Source organism: Sebastes fasciatus, chromosome 24 (assembly GCF_043250625.1).
Source record: "Sebastes fasciatus isolate fSebFas1 chromosome 24, fSebFas1.pri, whole genome shotgun sequence".
Classification (NCBI taxonomy): Eukaryota; Metazoa; Chordata; class Actinopteri; order Perciformes; family Sebastidae; genus Sebastes; species Sebastes fasciatus.
In genome coordinates, this window is record NC_133818.1 from 15263143 (window position 1) to 15289353 (window position 26211).

A 26211-nucleotide genomic window follows, 5' to 3' on the forward strand; every position below is an offset into this window, starting at 1 on the left:
ATTCTAAATATAGTGTACACTTAAACGAATATATGTTTGTTTCTTTTAGATGGCTGAAATACGTTTTTCTGCTGCTCCTGTCCACAGCTGCTTTACCTCTCCATCAGGTTCAAATAAAGTCATATTATAGTATGTTAAAAAAAAGTAATTGTATAGTATGTGGAAAAAAATGTAAAAAAAGTCACAGTGTAGTAAATTGGGTTAGATCACCTGGTAGAACAGGTGCCCCATGTACTTCCTTTTAGTCGCCGGCGGGTCTTTCATCGGTGAGAATGGGTCTTTTCTTTTGGAGTTCTCGGTAGAAACTTCCATCTTAGTAGCATAATCATGGCAGTCGGTTGCTGCGATGCCTCGGGCTGCCTGCTGGTTCTGTTTTGACATCATGGTGCGAAACATACTGGAGGGTGTATAAGCAGTTCAAAAGGACAAAAACATGAGAGTTGGATAGTAGAGTCTGTGTAAAATTGGGAGAAGCAGACGGAGCTCAAAACGTAGCTTGCACCCAGTCCGCCTCTCGTACAGGGCTGAATAACAGCACAGTCGCTGACATACCAAAGCCACTACCACCATCTACTGGCAAACACAGAACATTGTCTTAAAACTACTTGACACTAGAGCAGGGGAGTTTACTGTCCTTACTATTGTCTTTTAAGTGACACTAAGCGCTTTAAAAATGATAATAATAATGAAAATAATTAAAAATAATCATGGTGGGGGCACCAAAATAATGACACAAAGGTAACAACTCAGTATTTCTGGGCACAATCCTTATCACTAAAATGTCCATGGTGCCACACATGCTACTAAACTTGACTGTTTTCATGTCAAAACAAAATAAGTTTGTATTTCATGCACATTGTGGCAATTAAATCTACCTGCTCCTGCTGCAACACACACAACCAATGAGCAAACCAACAGCACAGAGCAATGACAACCTGTTGAGGACATCTGAGCTCTACCTGGAACTGCCTGTTAGTCCACAGATAAGGCAAGGCAAGGCAAGGCAGCTTTATTTGTAGAGCACATTTCAGCAACAGGGCAATTCAAAGTGCTTTACATAAACATTCAAGAACATTGCGACAAAGTGCAAAAGAAAAATAAGACATAATTAAAACAGTTATGAAAACATAAAAACATTAAAGATTAGAAAATAAAAACAAGCAAAAAATAAAAGCTAGGATGGAAACTAAAATAGAATATTACACACAAGAGTAAAAGCTCTAGTGCAGTATATAAGATCATTATCTGGTTTAATAAAAGGCAGTAACAAACAGGAACGTTTTAAGCTTTGATTTAAAAGAACTCAGAGTTGGAGCGGTCCTGCGGTTTTCTGGGAGCTTGTTCCAAATATTTGCTTGAAATATATTTATAGGTAAATATAACCAACTTTAAGGTGCATACCGCCACCTACTGTACAAGAGTGTGTAACATCATGTCATTTGCTCTTTACTCCTACTCTTAAAGTCTATCCACCAATCCTGTGTCTCTTAAGAACATTAATAATGCCTTCCTGGTGCCTTCAACCCCCTCACCCTCTGTTCCCAGTATCACTATGCACTATGCTCACCTCCGCAGTTACAGCATTTAACCTTTGCATCCTTATCACATTTTCCATACTCTTTCAACCTGGTGCAGCACGTCTCTGGTTCAACTCATAACCGAGAACACGCCCTTGACCTCGTCTTTACTCTGGGCCTGAATATAAACTCCCTCTCATTGATAGACCTCGTCTCTGACCATAAAGGTAATCTATTGGACTCCTGTATCCAGGCATAAGCAGTCTGTCCATGACCTTTTATGGTATACTATACTATGACTTTTCATGACATTTGTTATGACATACTATGCTACTACATACTATGACTTTTTTATAAGTTTTTCATGACATAATACACTTTGACTTTTTTAACATATATTTATTTAACTCAAAATGCAGTTAGAAAAAAAACAGTATGTTGATTCTCTGTGGTCTAAAGAAAAGATGAATTAATTGGGTTTAATTTAATTAAAGTTTATTTTCATGGCTGAGTATTAAAAATCACATTAAATAATGGCTAATTGGAATATGAGCAGAACCTGCCCAGCCCAAGCTCTCTAAGAAGACGAGGAAAAACTCCTCCAAAGTCCTGAGGCCAGATGGAAAATGGGAAGAAACCTCGGGAAAGGCAATTCAAAGAGAGATCCCCTCTCCTCGAACGGCTGGGGGTGTTACAGGATCTGCAAAAAAAGGGCAAACGATGAATAATAACCATCCATCATCTGTAACCGCTTATCCTATCACAGGGTCGCGGGGGGGGCTGGAGCCGATCCCAGCTGATATTGGGCAAAAGTCGCCAGGCCATCACAGGCTAGTGATCGGGTCGCCAGGCCATCACAGGCTGGTGATCGGGTTGCCAGGCCATCACAGGCCAGTGACCGGGTTGCCAGGCCATCACAGGCCAGTGACCGGGTTGCCAGGCCATCACAGGCTAGTGATCGGGTTGCCAGGCCATCACAGGCCAGTGACCGGGTTGCCAGGCCATCACAGTCTGGCGACCTGTCCAGGGTCGCCAGGCCATCACAGGCTGGCAACCGGGTCGCCAGGCCAACGTCGTTCAAACAGGACCACATGGGGCCGGCTCTGTAGTGCCAGCCTATCACAGGCCGGTGACCTTGCCAGCCTATCACAGGCTGGCCGCCCCGGTTCCTCACATTCTTCCTGTCAAAGAGAACACAGCATTAATACTTGGAAGACTTGAGTATCGTATGGCGAGGACGTGTGTGTTCCGGGTTGGTTTATCTGAGCCAATGGGTGATGCTTGAGCTGCTCCAGGGTCAGGCGCTTTTCAGGGTCTTCAGTCAGACACATTTGCAAGAAATCCTTGCAATCTGGTAAAAAAGAAGGAGAAGAAAGATGAAGGTGACGGCTACAGAGATCCATCAGAATGTGAACTAAAATGAACAGATTAGTGTCTGTTGACATGTTTGTGTATGTTTTTGTTACCTTTGGACATCCTCTTGTTGAACGTCACGCCGTATTCGAGGAACGCGATGGTCTAAAAAAATGTGTCCCTTGGAGCATTTGTAACAGGACCACTCCCATCTGGCGAGGCAAACACACTGGTGACCTGTCCAGGGTCGCCAGGCCATCACGGGCTGGCGACCAGTCTCCAGGCCATCACAGGTTGGCGACCGGGTCGCAAGGCCATCACAGGCTGGTGACCGGGTCGCCAGGCCATCACAGGCTAGTGACCGGGTCGCCAGGCCATCACAGGCTGGCTACCGGGTCGCCAGGCCATCACAGGCTAGTGACCGGGTCGCCAGGCCATCACAGGCTGGTGACCGGGTCGCCAGGCCATCACAGGCTAGCGACCGGGTCGCCAGGCCATCACAGGCTAGCGACCGGGTCGCCAGGCCATCACAGGCTGGTGACCGGGTCGCCAGGCCATCACAGGCTGGCTACCGGGTCGCCAGGCCATCACAGGCTGGTGACCGGGTCGCCAGGCCATCACAGGCTAGCGACCGGGTCACCAGGCCATCACAGGCTGGCTACCGGGTCGCCAGGCCATCACAGTCTGGTGACCGGGTTGCCAGGCCATCGTCGTTCAAACAGAACCACATGGGGCCGGCTCTGTAGTGCCAGCCTATCACAGGCCGGTGACCTCGCCAGCCTATCACAGGCTGGCCGCCCCGGTTCCTCACGTTCTTCCTGTCAAAGAGAACACAGCATTAATACTTGGAAGACTTGAGTATCGTATGGCGAGGACGTGTGTGTTCCGGGTTGGTTTATCTGAGCCATGGGTGATGCTTGAGCTGCTCCAGGGTCAGGCGCTGTTCGGGGTCTTCAGTCAGACACATTTGCAAGAAATCCTTGCAATCTGGAGAGAAAGAAGGAGAAGAAAGATGAAGGTGACGGCTACAGAGATCCATCAGTGAACTAAAATGAACAGATTAGTTTCTGTTGACATGTTTGTGTATGTTTTTGTTACCTTTGGACATCCTCTCGTTGAACGTCATGCCGTTTTCGATGAACGCGAGGGTCTCAAAAAATGCGTTCCTGTGGAGCGTATGAAACAGGACCACTCCAACCTGCCACGCTGTGGTCGGGCCGGCACTGTAGCCTTGACCATTGTACCACTCCGGAGGGATGTAATTAAAGGTACCTAGAGTACACAGACATAATGATAAGACGGTGAGGAGGAGGAGGAGGAGGATATTTCTTTAAACGTAAAAGTCACGGATGGGTAAGTTAGTGAAGAGCAGGAGTAGAAGCTAGACATCTTACCATAGTAGTCGCGGTAATTGGCTCCTCTCTTCACGAAGCAGCTCAGTCCAAAGTCAATGAGGCGAACTCGCGGGACGTCCGAGCCGGTCTCGATCAAGATATTTTCCACCTTGATGTCCCGGTGAAAGATGCTCTTATCCTCAAGATCAATTAATGCATCAACCAGCTGTTTCAGGATGATCTGAGAAACAAAAAGAGAGAGATGAAGGATCATAGAGGAGGGTGCTTTGACATTTCTTCATGGCTGTTACTCAGCGGGCTACCTCCGGGTCTGAGAAGTGACGCCAACGTGGAAGTGTAATTACTTTGGTGAGGACAATGTACAATAATGACTAGAAATGATGGTCAAAATAATCCCCTCCTGTTCCTGTACAACGTTTAAAACACACACAAGATCCTCCAGCAGCTTACCTTGGCCTCTTCCTCTTTTAAGAAGCCTCCCTCTGACCAGATGTACGTGAACAAGTCCATGCAGGGGACTGGTCTCTCCAGCACCAGGATCAGCTCCTGTTCCAGATCGTACCAGTCCAGTAGGGACACAGGTGCCGAGGAGGCCGTTGAGCCACTTGTATTGGCCGCCAGTTTCAACAAGATGGCGACCTCCACAGAGAGCGTATTCCCATGCTCGTCCTGAAACATCACAACAAAGAGGAGGATGAGTGAGAGAAGCTCCACAGAGAAGCAGGATTCATCCAGAATACATCCAATAAGAGAGTGCTGTGTTGAATACAGCACATCTTAACTCACCACGTGTTTGATGCACTGATTGTCGCTCGGGATGTATTTGATGGCAACCTACGAGACACAAACTTTGTCAGCACTTCCTGTCCATACTGTGTGTGTGTGTGTGTGTGTGTGTGTGTGTGTGTGTGTGTGTGTGTGTGCGCGTGTGCGTGTGTGTGCAAACATGTGTGTGTAATACTTACAGGCAAATGATCTGCTTTGCGATATCCAGCAAACACAGATCCACACCCTCCTTCGCCGAGCTTCTCTTGCTGTTGATATTTGTCCTCGAATGCAGCTAAAAAGACAAACAAGGTTTAGTTTTAATAGAGTTGTGAGGAACACTGACTACATGTTACTGAAGCTCTGGGGTGGATTCATACACAGAATGGCCTACGCTGCTATTTACAGGGACCCCATATTGACCAGATTATTTTAATTATTAAAAAAAAAAAAAAAACTTTTCCCTTATTGGCCCACAAGAAACATAAAAAAAATGAAGAGGGACACATGTACCCAATCAGCTGACCTTATGAGCCTGGTCCGATGATGTGACCAGGTTCATGAGGTCAATTTGGTTTTCAAATAATACGTCACTACTGGACAGAATAGTGACAAAATGTCAAAAAGAAAATATGATCACGGAGCACAAAAACAAACAGCACAAGTTCTGAAAGAACACCGTGACCAGAATCTACTAAAGAAAACCCCTAAATTGACGAGTTATGACGAGGTTTAGATTAAAGGCTGTCTCAATGAGGTTGTATACGCCAGTGTTCCCCCACTGTGTACGTGTGGGCCGTGAAATATAACTAGCACGCTTTTATACATGACACTAAATGACTTTTTTCTGGTAACATTAAAGCATGATGAGTAAGGTTGGGGGGGGGCATACAAAGAGTAGCCCAGGGGCCCCTGAACACTTTAATCCGCCTCTGCTTAAGCTCTAATATGAATTTTACACTTAACATAAAGCCAAACCTGACATGTATCACTCACCTCTTTGCACACGTACGGGCAAATTGTGTGCGGTGTTCAGTTTGCCGTCCTCGGACTCTGTCAGGTCTGGTCTCTGCTTCTTCTTTCTCTTACCGCCTCTCTTACCGCCTCTCTTACCGCCTCTCTTACCGCGTCTCTTACCGCCTCTCTTGCTCTCATCTTCCGCAGATGAGATACGGTTTTCTACAGATGAGAAAAGAAAAACAGAGGGACATCAGCTTGTTGACAGTCACAGGACCTAACGTGGACAATAAGTCCTCCAAACTAAATGACAACACAGACCGTCATTCAGTGACTTCCAATATGACACATTGGAGTCTTTTCTGCCCTGCTGCCTGTTATGTTCACTACCTTTAGTCTAGAAGTTCCTTTTGTTTCCTATGTTTCCCTGTCCTTTTGTCTCTTGTGTGTTTTCCCCTGGTGTGTCTAGTGTGTCAGTGTGTCGGGAGGTGTGGCCTTCCTTCTCCTCCTCCTCCTCTGGGCGGGCTCGGCTGGAACAGCTGCTACCAGTCTTCATCACCTGCAGTATATATACCCCGGTGTTCCTGCTACTCGTCGCCAGATCGTACCGTCCCCCACAGTGGTATAGTAACCTAAATCAGGCTCACTAATATTTTTGGCTCTCGTCTTTGCTGTTGCTCTCGTTTTGGATATCTTGGACTCATCTCGTGTTTTTGTTTGCTCTGTGCTCAGGTCTGTTACCTGCCAGCTGTGGCTGCTCCAACCTGCCTGCCCACTCCTGAACTCGCCTCCTTGTTCTACCTGGAACCTTTATTTGTTAAAATAAATATTCTTTTGTTCATACCTTAAGACGTCTCGTTGTGTGCTGCATTTGAGTCCACGCTTTTGTTAATCCAGAGCATAACACTGCCTCTCAGTTAAAGGAATAGCTCGTCATTTCTTTTCACACTTTGCTATTGTATATAGTATGATATTATTATTCTATGTTCATATTTTATATTTTCTAAACTAGTTGTAGTAGTCTGTCATATTTATAGTGTATTCTATCTATCTATCTATCTATCTATCTATCTATCCATCTCATTTTCTATTCTTAATCTTAGTACTTATATTTCTTTACATATACTGTATATTGTGTTTATATTATATATTATATTGTAGCATTATGTACATAATTTACAAGTTACATACTCCTTTATTTCTATTTTCTCACATTCCTTATGTTCATACAAGAGCAACTGTAACGCCCCAACGTCCCCCCGGGGATCAATAAACTATTTCTGATTCTGATTCTGAAGCTGGAGTTGAGCTGTGGCTACTCTAACTTAGCCTAACTTAGTCTAACTTAGCCTAATTTAGCCTAATTTAGCCTAATTTAGCCTAACTTAGTCTAATTTAGCCTAACTTAGTCTAATTTAGCCTAATTTAGCCTAACTTAGCATAATTTAGCATAATTTAGCCTAACTTAGCCTAATTTAGCCTAACTTAGTCTAATTTAGCCTAACTTAGTCTAATTTAGCCTAACTTAGCCTAATTTAGCCTAACTTAGCATAATTTAGCCTAATGTATCCTAACTTAGCCTAACTTAGCCTAACTTAGCATAAAGACTCGTGAGGCTGGGGGAAACAGTTAGCCTGGCTCTGTCCAAAGTAAAATAAAATACACCCTCCAATTCAAACTACTATTTCTCTCTGTCCTCTGGTGGTATCTATCCATGCAGATATACTCTATCTGTCTTCATCCTAATACAATGGAGTGGAATGCAGTTTAGTTTGTGGTGCTCACAGCATTGAAGCAGTTAACGGCAACATCTATTTCCAAACACAGGGTCCTTGTTACTCTGGACAATCCACGAGCCTCACTGTGAACACGTTCTATTGGAACAACCTTCTACCAAAGAAATAGAAACTATGGTGTGTTCAGTGGATCATCTATTCCATCCAGGACAATATTGTTGGAAAGAGATGTTGCTTTTAAATTTTCACGTCATTTGTCGATGCTGTGAGCACCAAAATAGAATACCGTTTACCTCTGTTGCACTGGGGTGAATGCAAAAATCTCATAGACAGATATTTAAAAACCTGGAGGGTTAAAGTCCCAAACTATCTGCATAAATAGATACCACTAGAGGGAAGTGAGGATTTGTTTTTCTTTGTAATTTAGGTGAACTGATGTCTATTTAGATCAAGATACCAAAAACCCTGTTGATGGGTATTTCTGTGAAAGATCTGAGTACAACTTCCACCTGGTGTTCAGTAGATGATGATGGTATACACTCCCAACAGCAGTTTCACATGATCAGCTTACCTCTGTGAACGTCCACTGAAGAGGACGGTCCTGCTTCATCTTCAGAGACCCTTGTCCTGTGCTGCCAGACGGTCTTTATGTCAGGATATGCCTTCCTTTTAGGCCTCCTAGTCGTCCTAGTCCTATCCATTGCAGGCGCTGAACTTGGTTCTGACGTGCTAGGGAGCTCTACGAATTAGAAAAACACAGTGGAACAAATTGTAATTTTTAAAATGTATTTCCTGGTATTAACTCTGAATTAGTGCTTACACTTAACATAAAGCCAAACCCGACATGTATCACTATCTACTGACCAAATCGCACGTGTGCGGGCACATTTTGTGGGGTGCTCAGTTTGTCGTCTCTGGTCTCTGTCAGGTCCAGGTCTGGCTTCCTCTTCTCTTCATCGTCGGTAAGCTTTCTCTTACCGACTCTCTTGCTCTCATCCTCCACAGATGAGATGAGGTTTTCTACAGATGAGAAAAAAACAGAGGGACATCAGCTTGTTGACAGTCACAAGACCTAACGTGGACAATAAGTCCTCCAAACTAAATGACAAAACAGACCGTCATTCTGTGACTTCCAAAATGACAAATTTGAGTTGTTTCTGCTCTGCTTTCTCTTAGTTAAAGGTCCCATATCATGCTCATTTTCAGGTTCAAACTTGTATTTTGTGTTTCTAATAGAACATGTCTACATGCTGTAATGTTCAAGAAACACATTATTTTCCTCGTACTGTCAGACTGAATATACCTGTAATTACTTTCTGTCTGAAACGCTCCGTTTTAGTACATTTCAATGGAATTGCAACGGAATTGCGTTGCTAAGCAACAGTTTTAGTCCATGTTTACTTCCTGTCAGCTGATGTCATTCACATACACTGCAACAGGAAATAAACTGGGATACATTTATAATGTTTAAGTTTAAATCTTTGAAATGGTCTAAATATTGTAGATTTGTGACATCACAAATGGACAGAAATCCTGACGGCTTGTTTCAAACGCACAATTTCTGAATACGGGCTGTGTGTATTTCTCCCTATATTGAGCATTTTGATAAGAGTATTTATATATCACTTAAACCTGCTTTATAATGTAAAAGACCTGAAAATCTCACTTTCTACAATATGGGACCTTTAAAGTAATAGCTCATCATTTCTTTTCCCACTTTGCTATTGTTTATAGTATGATATTGTTATTCTATGTTCATATTTTATATTTTCTAAGCTAGTTGTAGTAGTCTGGCATATTTATAGTGTATTCTAACATATTCATTATATCTATCTATCTATCTATCTATCTGTCTGTCTGTCTGTCTATCTGTCTATCTATCTATCTACCTATCTATCTGTCCATCTATCTATCTATCTATCTATATATCAACTTCCACCTCTGTGTGAACCTGGTGTTCAGTAGATAATGATCCCAACAGAAGTTTCACATGATCAGCTTACCTCTGTGAACGTCCACTGAAGAGGACGGTCCTGCTTCGTCTTCTCTGGCTGTCCTCTTCAATAGTCTCACAAGCTCATCGTGCAGAGAGGTGTATGGGTGTTCACCTTCAGAGACCCTTGTCCTGTGCTGCCAGTCAGTCTTTGTGTAAGGACAGGTCCTTCTTTTAAGCCTCCTAGTCGTCCTAGTCCTATCCATTGCAGGCGTTGAACTTGGTTCTGATGTGCTAGGGAGCTCTACGAATTAGAAAAACACAGTGGAACAAATTGAAATTGTAATTTTTAAAAATGTATTTCAAGGTATTAACTCTGAATTAGTGCTTACACTTAACATAAAGCCAAACTCGACATGTATCACTATCTACTGACCTCTTTGCACATGTGCGGGCACATTTTGTGCGGTGTTCAGTTTGTTGTCCTTCGTCTCTGTCAGTCGTCTGTCGTCCTCTGCAGATGAGATGAGGTTTTCTACAGATGAGAAAAAAAACAGAGGAACATCAGCTTGTTGACAGTCACAGGACCTAACATGGACAATAAGTCCTCCAAACTAAATGACAACACAGACCGTCATTCTGTGACTTCCAATATGACAAATATGAGTCTTTTCTGCTCTGCTGCATCTCAGTTAAAGGTCCCATATAGTAAAAAAGTGAATTTTTAGGTCTTTTATATTATAAAGCAGGTTTAAGTGCTATATAAATACTGTTAAACTATCAAAACGCTCAATATACAGGCATATTCAGGCAGACAGTATGAGAAAAATAAAGTTTTTTTTTAACATTACAGCATGTAAACATGGTCTATTAGAAACACAAAATACAAGTATGAACCTGAAAATGAGCCGTTATGGGACCTTTAAAGGAATAGCTCGTCATTTCTTTTCACACTTTGCTATTGTTTATAGTATGATATTGTTATTCTATGTTCATATTTTATATTTTCTAAGCTAGTTGTAGTAGTCTGGCATATTTATAGTGTATTCTATCTATCTATCTATCTATCTATATATCAACTTCCACCTCTGTGTGAACCTGGTGTTCAGTAGATGATGATGGTATACACTCCCAACAGCAGTTTTACATGATCAGCTTACCGCTGTGAACGTCCACTGAAGAGGACAGTCCTGCTTCGTCTTCTCTGGCTGTCCTCTTCAATAGTCTCACAAGGGCATCGTGCAGAGAGGTGTCTGGGTATTCATCTTCTGAGACCTTTGTCCTGTGCTGCCAGTCAGTCTTTGTGTAAGGACAGGTCCTCCTTTGAAGCCTCCTAGTCTTCCTAGTCCTATTCATTGCAGGCGCTGAACTCATTTCTGACGGAGCTCTACGAATCAGAAAAACACAGCGGAACAAATGGAAATTGTATTTTTTTTTAAGTATTTCCAGGTATTAAGTCTGAATTAGTGCTTACTCTTAAATAAGTCATATTAACGTGAGTGACTGGATTTTTCACTTACCTCAACTTGTTCCAAGAGCTGGAGAAGAGAGAGAGTTAGTGTCTTCTGCTGAGGCTGTCAATGATAACGTTTCTAAGACGTTTCTAACAGCACAACTCTCAGAGCAACAAGATGTGTCTGAGTGTGTCTAGATGTGAAACTGTGTCTGTGTCCTGAGCTTCTAAGGAGTGTTGGAATGTTGTCATTATGATGTTATAAGGGCATCACAGCCAAGTTCTTTCCGGAATATGCAAATGAGTGTGTTTAGAATAAGTTGTGTATGTGTATATATCTGAATTACGTTGCTAGGCAACAGTTTGGGTCCATGTTTACTTGTCAGCTGATGTTATTAACATCCACTGAAACAGGAAATAAGGATTTTTAATACTCAGCCGTGAAAATAAACTTTAATTAAATTTAAACCCAATTAATTCATCTTTTCTTTAGACCACAGAGAATCAACATACTGTTTTTTTAACTGCATTTTGAGTTAAAAAAAATATATGACAAAAAAGTCAAAGTGTATTATGTCATGAAAAACTCACAAAAAAGTCATAGTATGTAGTATCATGGTATGTCATAACAAATGTCATGAAAAAGTCATAGTATAGTATACCATAAAAGGTCATGGACAGACTGCTTATGCCTGGAGATAGGAGTACAATAGATTAACTTTATGGTCAGAGACAAGCTCTATCAATGAGAGGGAGTTTATATTCAGGCCCAGAGTAAAGACGAGGTCAAGGGCGTGTTCTCGGTTATGAGTTGAACCAGAGACGTGCTGCACCAGGTTGAAAGAATCAGTAATGTTTAGGAATTCAGTGGCATAATGGTTTGATGGGTCATCAACATGGATATTAAAATCCCCTACAATGGTTTAAGGCATAGGCCTTATAGGCGGTTGCCTAGGGTACCACCTTCTGGGGGGTGCTGGTCACACTCTAAAAAATAAAATAAAGAAAGAAAGAAATACACTTTTTACCCCTGTGACTCTCGTTAGAGGGAAACTGACTTTTAAACCACTTTTAAACCAACAATTCCAGGGACCAATTGTTTTATTTATATTATAGTAAATACAGCTATTTATGACAAAGCCATTGTGATGTGTGTTGCGGTTTCCAAATCTGCAGGCACAGCGGAACATTTTACAAAGGAAGAGTAAACTATATTAGACAAATATGAAGAAGTTATTGTAGCGGTGCACAGAATGATGTCCCACAGGCTCAGTCTGGTGCTACACATTTATTTAGGATGTTCTGCAAAATGTAAAATAATGCTTTAGGTTGACATCGCTACACAGTGCATTCTACTTGAGAAACAGGACTCAATTAATCCAGAAGAAAATCAAAAAGGCCACAATCATGACCCAGTATGGTTGCAGTCTGCCAGTCCGAGTCCAGTGCGTCCGTTCTTGGTACTGTGACCCGGCCCAACCAGCTCGGTCCCAGGTGGCTGAATTGATGCGCCTCACTAAGAACTAGTTGGCTGAAGAGGCCGGCCCCCCTCCTGCTAGGACGAGTGTTACTGGACCGATGCATCAGTGCACTGCTTTTTGATGCTAAAAAGGTACGCTGCTCACACTGCACCCATCGACGTTGCACTGCTGGAGGATCATCAGGTTGTCCAGCAGATGATGCTGTCCACTCAAGCTGGGTCCCCTCAGAGAGTCAGAGTCCAGCCAGAAAGGCCAACCCTTCCGCAAAGGCATCACCCACCACCTAACCACAACAGCCTACAGTGCTACGCCTGCATTTGGCCCGTGAATGCCCTGAGAGAGACATCTCTATGCAGCTGCCTCGGGCTCCAGTGCACCCTGCTTTTGGGTCACCTTGTGTTGGGCTCACGAGAGGGTTGACGCGCATCGCATCCCGGTTCAAATCAGACACCGGGAGCAAGGTGAGCCTGGAGAGCTGGAGTAGTGGAGAACCTACCACGTCCAGTTGTTTTCTAGAGTCGGCATAGTGAAGGAAATCCTGACTGCCTTCATGTCAAAGGTCATGCAGGGCCTGAGCACTCAACTGAGACTGAAACAGCTGCGCACCTCGGTGAACCACCATCAGACAGATATATATATGGTAGGTATATTATAATTTAGATTTTAGTTCTTACATCAGCAGCTTGTGATGGTCCAGCTGGTGCGGAGGAGGCATCCTGCATGCATTAAACACTATCACCTTCCTGCCAAAGTTATCATCACCTAGAGACACACAGAAAGACAGACAGGGATTCAACATTACCTTTTTACTTTCACTGTATTACCTTCTGTTAAAAAAAACATGACAAGCAGTCCAACTTCTGCAAATTAACATTTTAGTCTGAAGAAGTAGTGGTAAAAGATAAAGTCAACTATCAATGTCACAGCGGGGATGGGAGTGAAGAGACTGGAGGACTGACCTGCCACTTCAATGATCTGATGCCTGGCGATGTCATAGTAGGGATGGTCCCATGGCAGGTGGGGAGAGCCAGCGTCAAAGCGCTGGGAGCAGTGGCGGCTGGCCAATAGAGGGCCACGGGGCCTGGCCCCACCCACCTTGAGCCACCAAAAAAAAAAAAAAAAAATTATAAAATTATTAATTATAAAAATTATAAAAATTCTAAAAATTGTCAATATGTGTGTTTTTGACCTATGGAATATACCCGTAATATTTGTAAAATAGGATAACTGCGCCAAATATCTGCTTTCCTCCTTGAACTCTCTGCTAGTGCACCTCTCAGCTGCTCTGCTGCACGTGCACTTTCTGGGGCCAAATGGATTTGGCCCAAGGAAGGCGGGTCTAATAAGCAGTACAGCCAATCACTGATTAAAGATATATGATTACAAGCATGAATGACATACAATTCATCCAATCAGCGCCGTAAAAAAGACTTCCGGGGGGGCCAAACTGATTTGGCCCATGGTGTGCGCGCGCACGTTCACGTGTGTCTCTCTCTGTTCTCGTCAGGGCTCATGTCAGTTCTCGCGTGATCTTGTCTTCTCGTCTCTCGCTTCTCTCCACTTCTCTCACAGCCCATTTTAACGGCATGACAATGGAACAGCCAAGCACTAGTAGCGCTAGTAGCTTTGCCACTCAGAAGGACAGAAGAGCAAAGTTCCTTTATAAATGATCTGTCGTATGTTATATTAACATACTGAATTGTATGAATAAGATGTCCTTATGTCAGTGTTGGAATAAATGATAAAAATGTAACTGCAAAGTAGTAATGCGTTTTTGATACCTTTTTTTGCATTGAATCGTACTAGGATGTTTGTTGAAATTGATTGGCCCTACCCAAAAAAAAATCCACCAGCCGCCACTGGCTGGGAGATATCTGTCTCTGAAACACACACACACACACACACACACATCTGAGTCCTGAGCTCATAGTTCAAGTGATTTTTTTGTTTGTAATAAAATAAAATAAAATGTTTTACTCGGCTTCCTGCCAAACATCATTAGGACACTCCGGGTTAAGCACTTGTTCCCACTGTTTTTAAAAATGCCAATGCCAGCTCGAAGCATCTGAAAATTTCTGCTCACTTGGGCCTACATTTTGGTGAAAGTTGCAAATGTTACCACTGATTTGCTATGCATTTTCAAAGTTTTAAACGGTTGCTGTAGCGCCACCATCGGGACTATTAGCCCACAAAGCTGGTTGAGGAAGTTTGGAACAGGACTGGACCTATTGTTCTGTTTATTTTCATGCAAGGGAAGGCAGATTTCCTAAAAAGAAAAAGATGAAGAAGAAGACGAAGAAGACAAAGGAGACAAAGAAGAAAAAGAAGAAGAAGAATATTTATTGTTTGGCTGTTGCGTGACAGTGTACATCCTCCTTTACATTTTTGTTTGTCAAAATACGTCTGAATCAAGTCAGCATGTTTTGCTTGGTCCTCTATACGTGAGTGTAATGCCAGGATCAGACTACATGGTATTTTTATGGTTACGATGGTCACTATGCCAGATTAGACGATTGAGAGTCATAAATTCTTGTCGTGAATTGGCAGCGACACATGACAGACTACACGTCGGTCAACTGCTCCGACAATACACACTCTCCCGGCAACGTTGTCTTAATATACCGGCTTACCGGGGCTCAAGCCCCCAGGCCCGACCATGTAAAGGGGCCCGACCATGTAAAGGGGCCCGACCATGTAAAGGGGCCCACAGGGCTCCAGGGGAAAACAATAAAAATATAATTCACAGGGAGAAGCGCAACGGGATGCTCAATGCGCAAAGACGCAACGGCCGTGGTGTTTTTTACTCCAACACAACCTAGATTGAATATCCTACTGCGAGGTCCGGCAGCAGTTGAAGGTCCGATGACATCATTCTGCATAATAAGTAGCCTTCTGTTTACAGCTGTGTGCGTCTGCGCTCAGCCGGTCAAATTCACGGCCGTGACTGAACACGTCGTGGAAGGCAAAAACAAAAAAATCAAACATGCTAGACTGTCTGTCGGGACGTCATGAGGCGTCCCAGACGCGGCGTGAGTTGTCGTGTACTATGACACACTACACGAGATAAAACGGATCGATTGTCGCTCACAGCGCTCATTTATCGTTCGCGATCCGAGTCGGCACCCTACGACGGCCGCGTCGGGCTATAATCGGGGCTGATATCGTATAGGCTGAACCGGCCATAAGTGTGTGTGCTCTTGAACTTCTTCTGTAAATTTGAAAGTTCTAGACCTTGGAAGTGAGGACATTTTAGGCAGGGTTTTTCAAAGGGTTTGTTGTGTTATGTAAAAAATATAAAATTATTTAAAAATGTTTCTGGGTTGAGACTTGGTTCAAGGGTTAAGGTTAGACATGAAGTTGTGACAGTTAAGTTTAGCTCTGGGGAATGTCTTGCATCAATAAGATAAGGTAAGGGTTGGGAGTGTGTGCTCGTATACACACGTAGGCAAAATTGTTGGTACCCTTCCGTTAAAGAAAGAAAAACCCACAATGGTCACTGAAATAACTTGAAACTGACAAAAGTAATAATAAATAAAAAATTACTGAAAATGAACTAATGAAAATCAGACATTGCTTTTGAATTATGGTTCAACAGAATCATTTAAAAAAACAAACTAATGAAACTTTAACGGAAGGGTACCAACAATTTTGTCCACGTCTGTACATCCTTATAGTCAGTGTATTAATACAGTATATATACATCCTTATAGTCAGTGTATTAATACAGTATATATACATCCTTATAGTCAGTGTATTAATACAGTATCTATACATCCTTATAGTCAGTGTATTAATACAGTATATATACATCCTTATAGTCAGTGTATTAATACAGTATATATACATCCTTATAGTCAGTCAGACTCTCCATCAGGTTAAAATAAAGTCATATTATAGTATGTCTAAAAAAAGTAATTGTATAGTATGTGGAAAAAATTGAAAAAAAGTCAGTGTAGTAAATTGGGTTAGATCACCTGGTAGAACAGGTGCCCCATGTACTTCCTTTTAGTCGCCGGCGGGTCTTTCATCGGTGAGAATGGGTCTTTTCTTTTGGAGTTCTCGGTAGAAACTTCCATCTTAGTAGCATAATCATGGCAGTCAGTTGCTGCGATGCCTCGGGCTGCCTGCTGGTTCTTTTTTGACATCATGGTGCGAAAAATACTGGAGGGTGTATAAGCAGTTCAAAAGGACAAAAACATGAGAGTTGGATAGTAGAAACACAGGTGCTGCTGCTTCTTCTTCTTCTCTCGGCGGATCGCAACCAACTTTAAGGTGCATACCGCCACCTACTGTACAAGAGTGTGTAACATCATGTCATTTGCTCTTTACTCCTACTCTTAAATTCTATCCACCAATCCTGTGTCTCTTAAGAACATTAATAATGCCTTCCTGGTGCCTTCAACCCCCTCACCCTCTGTTCCCAGTATCCCCATCAGATCCCAATCCCGTCCCTCCTCTCTGATCTTTTTCTTTCAGCCTCATACTTTTTACATTGAATTAGGATATGCTCCACATTTTCTTTAACACCACAATCCCCACACTTGTCACTGTTCCCTTTCCCCATTAAAGCCAAAGTGCCATTAAGACCTGTGTGATCCAGTCTGAGTCTTGTTATGATGATTTCTTCCCTTCTGTTCCTTTCTTTATACGTCTTTGTTATGACCGACTTTTGTATTTTGAAATATCTCCTTCCTTTCTGGTCCTCCTCCCATCTTTTCTGCCATATCTCAACTCCTTTCCTTTTAATCACAGCTTTTCCTTCTCCTTTCCCAAGTAAAACTGGTACTGTAATGTCTTTTTGCAGTGAACTTTTTGCTAGTTTATCTGCAAACTCATTTCCTTTCACCCCCTCGTGTGCTGGAACCCAACAGAATAATACATCTATACCCCCTCTGTGTAGTCTTAGCAAGCTATAGTACAATTCAATGATTAGATCTTGCCTTAAAGCTTTTGTTGAATGTATACTTTCCAAAACAGCTTTTGAATCCGTGCATATCACCACTCTGTCAGGTCTGACCTCCTCAACCCACTGCATTGCAATGATGATTGCCACTATTTCTGCTGTGTACACTGATACCTGGTTTGAAATTCTTTTGGAAATAGATATTTTAAATTCTGGAATATATATACCAACTCCCACACACTCCTGTTTATTTTTGGATTCATCTGTATATATTTTGAGATCATTATTATAGCTGTTCCTTAGGTACACACTTGTTTTAACTCCCACTTCATTTACTTGCCATTCCCTTTTCTTTTCAATGATACTCATGTCTATTTTAACTTCTGGGAGCAGCCAGGGGGGTACGCTGCTTATTGGTGTGGACCTGGTGAACTCTAAGGCCTCTAATCCATATGTCCGCACTTTTTCTTCCAGTGTCCATCCAAATCCATACCCTTGAAACTTAGAGTATTCCCAACAGTTTTGTAATGTTACCTTTGTAGGATTTTCTTCTCCGCTTCCTTTTAACCTGACCCAGTATGCTAGAGCTAATTTCTCTCTTCTTAATTCAAGTGTAGTCTCTCCTGCTTCAATTAATACTGCATTAATGGGTGTTGACTTGATAGCTCCGCTACATAACCGTAATGCTCTACACTGTACTCTATCCACTTTTTGTAATGATGTCTTTGCTGCTGCTTCATGAACTATACAACCATAATCTATTGTTGATCTCATGATCGCCCTATATATGTCAATCAATGACTGTTTATCTGCCCCCCAGTTACATCCAGCCACAGCTCGTAGTCAATTTATTACTTTTTTGCATTTTGTTTCCAGATGTTTTATATGAACATGCCATGTAAATTTACTGTCTAACCATAGACCCAGATATTTGTATTCATTCACCCTCTCCATCAACTGACCATATAATGTGAAATTCTCAGTATTAATGTTTCTCTTTTTTGTAAATATCATATAACATGTTTTATTTGTTGACATTTTGAATCCCCACTCATATGACCATTTCTCCACTTTCCCTATTGCTTTCCTTATATTTTCCATCACATATGGCACATTTCTTCCCCTCATCCATATTGCCCCATCGTCTGCATATATCGCTGATTTGATGCATCCATCTAAATTTTCAAATATATCATTTATCATTATGTTAAACAACACCGGGCTGATTGCACTCCCCTGGGGGATACCATTTTCTATATTGTAGTCCTTAGATACTTCTGTTCCAACCGTGACTTTAAATTTCCTGTCTGTTAAAAAGTCCATTACCCAATTATACAACCTCCCTCCAATACCCATTTGACCTATCTTGATAAGCAGCCCTTCCCTCCACATAGAATCATATGCTTTTTCTATATCAAAATATACTATTGTCATCACATCTTTCATTTTGAGTGTCTTTTCTACCTGATTAGTTACTCTAACTAGAGCATCTATTGTAGATCGACCTTTTCTAAAACCACACTGAACATTACTCACTAACCCTCTCTGTTCCAAAACATACATTAATCTACGTACTATTATCTTCTCCATCCATTTGCATAAGTGAGATGTCAACGCTATGGGCCTATAACTACCAGGATTAGCAGGATCTTTCCCTGGCTTGTTGAATGGTAATATTACTGCCATTTTCCAACAACTTGGTATGACTCCCTCCGTCCAGATTTGATTAAATAGTCTCAACACTAACTTAAATGATTCCACTGGTAGTTGTTTAAACATGGCATAACATAACTGGTCTTGTCCTGGTGCTGTATATCCAGTATTTGTCAAGGCTATTTTGAGCTCTGCCATTGTAAATTCCACATCCAGTGTTGACATATCATCCTCTCTCTTCTCTCTCACGTTTTCATTCTCACTGAGCACACGCTCTTTTTGCTGCCTGTGTATATTATCAAGGTGCTCCCCACTATGTACTGCAGCAAATGCCTTACCTAACACATCCGTCTTCTCTTTATCTGATACTGCCATCCTCTCCCCATCAATCAATGCTGGAATTTTTATTGACTTCCTTTTCCCACTCATTTGTTTAAACATGGACCAGACATCACCTATCTTCACTCCTCTGCCAATGGTGGAACAGAATTCTCTCCAAGTCCTCTTTTTGGTATATTTGACTGTTCTACGAGCCACTGCCCTTTTCCTTTGATCCTCAATGAGATTCTCTTGTGACATGTTTTTTCTCAGAGCTCTGAAAGCCTTGTTTCGTTCTTTAACAGCTATGCTGCATTCCTCATTCCACCAAGGTACCACTTTCTTCCTACCCTGTGTTGTTCGTTTTGGTACACTTAGTTTTGCAGCATTCAGTATATGTTCTGTAACTTGACTTGTACATTCCTCTATGCTCCCTTCTAATATTACCAAGTGAGCTGACTCCTCACAACATATTGTAAACTTCTCCCAGTCAGCCTTGCCAAAACACCACCTTGTAATTGTGCTCCCTTCCTGTATACATACGTTTGTGTTTATTATCGTGAGAACTGGGAAATGATCACTTCCTATAGTCACACATATAATATCCGGTACTACTTCTAATTCATATACATACTTTTTAAATTCTTGCCCATTAGCTATCAGGCTTCTCGCATTCCACTGAAGTATGTGGAGCACCATAATTAAAACTTGAACCCTCATTCTGTCCATTTTCCCCAACCTCAGTTGCTGTCAGAAGTGCATGTATCTGATCTGCTTTTACATCACGTATATCAAGGAATCTTCCTGCTGCCTCCACTATGGTCTTGATTCTATCACTTTTCTTTTTTAGCTGAGCTGCAACATTAATGGTGTGGCAGATGAAGACAACAAATTCCACTTTGTTTACTACTAGTGAATCATCATTCATTTTACATTTATGAGCACGAGCATTTTGCATATTGTCTGGGACTTGGGTTTGTGCTTGATTTCCTAGTGCATTACCATCCCTTTGTGCTGCATTTCTTTGGTCCATTTCACTGGAATTCCTGTTGTTTGTTTCTGTCGCCCTTACTTTCTTTAGTGCTTCTGCATTGTCTTAACTCTCTGTACTTCTCTGGCTTCTCTCTGCACTTCACATCCTCCAAACGCAGCACTACGCTCACCTCCGCAGTTACAGCATTTAACCTTTGCATCCTTATCACATTTTCCATACTCATGCTGTCCTCCACATCTCGCACACCTTACCTTTCCTTTACACTGCTGTGCTGTGTGCCCCATTCTTTGGCATGCATAACATCTGAGAGGTTTGGGAATGTATTCCCTCACGCTGTAGTTCATGTATCCCATTTGCACCGATTTTGGGAGGGTTTTCTCAAACTGAACCACTACCGATAGGGTTTCCTTCAGTGAGCCATCTCTTTTACTCTTAATCCGTATGGCATCAATTACTTTACCCCCTTTAATCTCATGTTTAACATCTTCCATAGACATACTCAATGGGACTCCAGAGATTACTCCTCTCAACTTTACCATTGCTCCAGGTATATGAGCCTTCATCTTTTCCCCTTTAAGTGTTGTCATTTTGAGGATCTTTTCCTGCTGTTGTTTGCTGTTTGCATGTATCAACACTCGTTTATTGTTCAAGAACCTGGCCATTTAGATTTTCCCAATCTCCTCTTCGATCGCTCTGGTAAGTTTGATCGGGTGGTAGTGTCCGCCATCCTGATTGAATTCAATTATTACTTTCCACTCCGCTTCTTGTGTTTGATCCGTCTGTCTATCGTTGTGACTGGTTCTTGATTTTTTATTATTACCTCTGACAGCTTCACTATCATCCGACCAACTTCTCTCTCTTGCTATCCGCTCTCTCTCTCTCGCAGCCCTTTTCTGCATCACAGATTTAGGTAACATCCATTCCATTTCACTTCCATTATTTCCATCAGAACTATGTGACATGATGTTACAGTCAAAGTACAGTTTATGCTAATCCGCCAGCAAATCTTTCAATCCTACCGCGTTCGCAAATTACTTCCGTCTCTCTCTAGGAAAAAAAAAAGTTCTTCTTCTTCTCCACAGGTGCTGCTGATTGCACTGATGGATCACACTGGAGACAAGGCCTATGGAAGGAGACTGGGTCACGCGTCATCGAGTCATATCTTCTACACATGCGCAGTAAGATCTGCTCTGTACTCGCCGAAAAATGAGCCAATCGCAACGCAGGACAGCAGCTTCAGTCACACTGCGCATGCGTCATACCCCGACACCAAACCCGTGACCATGGATGTATTAAAAGACCGGTCGTGACCTTCTCTTCTCTTAATACATCCGTGGTCGTGACGCTCCGTTCTTAGAATCGCGCCGCCACGCTCCCAGAATGCATTGCGCGGCTGCTTAGAGTTGAACTACACGTGCATGAAAAGACAGCTGTATAACTATGTTAGTAATGTTGTTGCATATATATATATATATTTGTGTTTTCTTTAGTATAGCAACATTTTGATATTAGAAAATGTAGTAACTAACGATAAATTGATGGTTTCCTACGTCTTAAAGGGACTGTTTGTAACGTCTTACACTCTTATAAATCATTGCGGGTCGGTGTTTCCCATGCGTGCTCGCGTGTGGCTACGCTGTTCAGACTCAGACTCCAACACAAACTACATGGAAGCACCAAAACCACAAAGTTCTATCTAGTGAAGCCCGTCTGTTGGCAGTGTCGGCCGCGGTCGGAGGACGCGGGGGAGACCGTAGCTTTGGTCTCCAGGGCCGGAGTCTCTGCTACTCTGCTTGCCTTCACTCAGCTCGCTCCACCTCACGTGCATGCACGCACACTACACACTGCAGAAGACTTCGTAGCTCTGAGAATATCTAGCGAATGTACAGTGGACGTTACTGCAGAAATAACTGCTGCAGCTCCTCCAGACCAACAGAGGTTTCCCGTGTTTTGTGAAGTGACGGGGCTCCGCAGAGAGAATCGTTATCGTCTCCGACCGGGTGCCGGTGTCTCCCCTGTTCCCTCCGGCCGCGGTCGGGAGGCTGAAGCAGGAAAAGCCAACACTAGGATCAGCATTGATTCATGGAGAGACCTTTGTCTGGTCAGCTAACATTACTGCCAAGCAGCTGAAATATAGAGTGATATTGTGCTTTTAGCTGACGTGTGTCTCCTCACTGTTTTAAGCGATGCTCGTTCATGTCTATGTAGAGTGAGCACAAGCGCGAGCAACAGGACGCTGACTTTAGTTGACTTAACGGCCACAGGTGTCGCTGTTAATAAGCATTTCTGATTCTTACAAACAGTCCCTTTATAACACCAGGCAGTTGTGCTGGTCAACATTTAATATTTCCAAGACAGAAGAATTTAATCAGTCAACATCAAAAGTTTCAAAATTGCAAAAAGAAACCTGGTTTCTGGTTCAAGCTCAAATTGAGATTTGCTGGTTTAAGACATTTTAAGATGTGACCTGTGACTCTGGGAAACAAAAGGTCACAATTTTAAACCAAAAATAAGATTAAAAAAGCCAAAAACATTCATAATGAAAATCTGCTCTTTGAAGTAAACAGAGGACAAAAGAATTGGTTCGTGTTAGTTTCTGTATTTGCATGACATTAAAGAAATCACGCAGGACACTCATGTAGCTCACTGGAATGTGCAGAATTTAAGGAATGAGTCCAATATTGCTTAGCAATTATAAACACTTTGGTGTTTGGCTTTTGTTTCTGGGACTGGTGGACTGTAATGGAGCCTGTGGAGGCAATTTCAACATTGATTTCTGAGGGGAAAAGCTCCATAGGTTGACTTCATGTGTCTGTGTTGAGCCATGTAATGTGAAAACTAGCAGGGTGACACGTACATCTGTAATAAACTAACAAATATGATTTGTTTTGTAGCAAAAACCCAGATAGTCAGGATTTTTTTTTGTTTTGTTGTACATCAAACATCTAATACAAAAGACAATATTAAGGAGCTGACTTTCCACCAAAATCCAGACATAATCTGTTTGTAGTTAGTTGAGAAACTGAAGCCTCAGGTTCAGGTTTTATCTACTTCTTTATGTTTGTTACAAGCAAATCTGTTATAATATGAAAAAAGGCTGGCATTGGTATATATATTGTATATGGTATATATATATATATTTAAAAGTATGTGGAAATTAACTGCAAAACCTCATCGTTCCACAGGGTGGAGCTGCAACAGAAAGCAAAGCAGAAACATCTATTTAAATGTGTTAATCTACAGTTCTGTTGTCATAAACAGAACTAATCTGCAGAGGCACTTTGGGTTCAGAATATATGAATGAATGAAGACAAAGTGAAACCCAGGTCCAGGTGGAGGAGGTGGTTGAGTGTGGAGCAGAAGGAGTGGAGAAGTCTCAGTGTGTCTGCAGAGACTGTGCAGAAGGACAGAGTCCAGATACACTGATGATACTCTGTCAGGTCAGAGGAACACACAGGGATGATGGTGGTTAGAGATCACCCCCTTTTCCATCTAATGAGAGAAGAAGAAGACAACAGAAGTCATCCCTCAGTGTTTACAGAGACTCCCTTCATCAGCTGTCAGTCAGCATCCAGTATAAAGAGCAGAAGGGGCTTCAGTCTGTGTAGCGTAGCCAGCTTCCTTTCAGCTCTCATGTTAACGTATTGGAGTGAACACACTGAGCTCAGAGCTCACAGACCAGAGGCCTGTACTACGAAGCCAGTCCAACACACCCAGGGTATCTTCTCCTTATCTGGTTTAACTAACCCCTCAACCAAGATCCCGCTAAGCGGTCCTACGACAGTTGTTATCAACTCCGTAAGTCAACCCAGGGTTTCTCAGTCTGGCTATGAGCACGTTCACATAGAAGGGGCGGGGTTTGTAGCACATGACCAATCACAGACATGGACCAGTCTACGGTCAGCAGACTAGAACTGATTACACGTGTGTTCCATTAAATCAATGTGTTGATTAGATGTGTTCTTATAGAATAGAATAGAAGATACTTTATTCATCTCCTGGAGGAATCACAATACTTTAGTCTTATTCTTTCAGCTCCAACCCCGGCGGTGTGAAACAGACTTAGGAGAAAGTAAATAATAAATCTATAAACATAATTCACAGCGGTAAGCAGGCTTACTTTCACTTCTTCTAATCACCCACAGCATACATAAAAGTATTGGTAGCAAACTAACCAAGGCAACACATTCAGTCTGAGGGACTGTAGGAACACGACTCTGACGTGTCTCACAGCAACATACGGCTCAAGAAGCTGATTCAGATGAGTGACTATATGAATATCATATATGAATATATGATAAGAGATCATGTACTGATTTTGTGTTATTGTGGTTATATAAATGTCATTTATGTCCGTTTCACACCGCTGGGTTTGCAGCTGAGAGAAGAAGGCTACATTATTGTCATACAGGTCATAACAGTACATGTGATCACATTAACTCAGCAGAGTACACAAAGTAGTTCTAGTCAGATCTCTGGTGCTCTAGACGGGGCAGTGATATTACAAGTCTGTTCATTTACACATTCACACAGTCGGTGACCTTTCTGCATGTGTCAGTTTAAACTGTGTTGCTTTTAGCCTGGATTATGTGTTCAAATTCTTTGTCTCTGTGTAATATTATCTTATGATCCACACAGTGGAAATAAACTGCTGAGAGTCCTGAGAGCATCATTACTGCAGAAACAGAGAGCTTTTCACTGCTCACTTTAATGATGGATTTACTGCTGCTAGGTTGGTTTCAGTCACATTTCAATGTTTCATCTACTTTTAAATATTACATGACAAATATGTAAATATTAGAGCTGTCAATCCATTGAAATATTTAGTCGTGATTAATCGCATGATTGTCCATAGTTAATCATGATTAATCTCAAATTAACACATTTTACAACTTAAAAATCACAAGTTGCGTTAAAGTAATTAGTGGTGTTAAAACGAACTAGCGTTAACGCGTTATTATTGCGTTAACTTTGACAGCCCGACTAAATATGGAGTCTTTTTGGACAAGGAGATCAAACAGCGTTTCAGACAGAGGGTGTAAAGAGGTGCTGCAGCACAGCCGCTAGAAGAAAAGTAAAGTGTTTTTTGAACATTAAAGCATGTAAACATGTTCTAGTAGAAACCCAAAATACAAGTATGAACCTGAACATCAGCCTGATAGGTCCTCTTTAAAGGTCCTACATGTTCATACACAGACTGAACAGTAAAACCTCAGCTGTGATTACTGGACTTCAGCAGAGGTTCTGGTCTGTATAAAGACCACATGGTTACTAAATGTAACCATGGTTCTATGATGGTTCTATCTCTCAATGAGAGAACAAACACTTTCTGATCAGATTTGATGGTACGACAGTTTGATGGATGAGGACCACTGTCTCTATACATTATGTGATGCTGTCAGCTGTAATCCAGCTTTATTTCCTGGAGACATGAACACAACAACATATTCTTCACATCAACTCTAAAACATGATCACATGATGAGCTTCTGGCTGATCTGATTGGCTGACTGTTCTCTCTCTGTGTGTCAACGTTCTCCTCTCACAGCTTAACGGAGGAAACACATCACAACAATACTGCTGAAACCAGCATGGACCGACCCCGACCCTCTACTGACCCCAGAGTCTCCAGTCTACAGTGTGGACTCTTCACAAGATCAGACAGCAGCTTCACATCTGATTCCTTCAGGCCGTTGACTCTCAGCTCCAGCTCTCTCAGATGGGAGGGGTTGGACTTCAGAGCTGAGGCCAGAGAAGCACAGCTGATCTCTGACAAACTGCAGAAACTCATTCT

At 42.2% G+C, this 26211-nt stretch overlaps 2 protein-coding genes and 1 long non-coding RNA gene across 6 annotated transcripts in view; 1 reads left to right on the forward strand and 2 right to left on the reverse strand.

Annotated features, from left to right (window-relative positions):
• LOC141762853 (uncharacterized) overlaps positions 1–26211 on the reverse strand; it is a 500458-nt gene that overhangs the window by 423998 nt on the left and 50249 nt on the right. Inside the window, 1 exon segment of the mRNA XM_074626949.1 lies at positions 26036–26209. Coding sequence (XP_074483050.1) covers positions 26036–26209 — 174 coding nt within the window.
• Positions 1–26211, forward strand: part of LOC141762901 (uncharacterized) — a 182662-nt gene that overhangs the window by 54931 nt on the left and 101520 nt on the right. Inside the window, exon 2 of the long non-coding RNA XR_012592928.1 lies at positions 23216–23420. This is a non-coding gene — a long non-coding RNA (uncharacterized LOC141762901). The remainder of the gene's footprint in view (positions 1–23215; positions 23421–26211) is intronic.
• Positions 1996–11243, reverse strand: LOC141762868 (serine/threonine-protein kinase pim-2-like). 4 transcript variants are annotated; one of them, XM_074627004.1, is made up of 15 exons: positions 11137–11243; positions 10777–11003; positions 10053–10151; positions 9687–9920; positions 8548–8703; positions 8255–8422; positions 5987–6169; positions 5191–5285; positions 5012–5059; positions 4676–4894; positions 4265–4445; positions 3969–4142; positions 2984–3857; positions 2573–2868; positions 1996–2536 (listed from the first exon to the last, which is right to left on the reverse strand). In XM_074627004.1, the coding sequence occupies exons 2-13, from the start codon at positions 10988–10990 to the stop codon at positions 3766–3768; spliced, it is 1863 nt and encodes a 620-aa protein (XP_074483105.1). In that variant the 5' UTR covers positions 10991–11003; positions 11137–11243; the 3' UTR covers positions 1996–2536; positions 2573–2868; positions 2984–3765. The 4 variants fall into 4 exon arrangements, with proteins under 4 accessions (XP_074483105.1, XP_074483104.1, XP_074483106.1 ...); XM_074627003.1 differs by having other exon boundaries at positions 1996–2868; XM_074627005.1 differs by lacking the exon at positions 8255–8422 and having other exon boundaries at positions 1996–2868.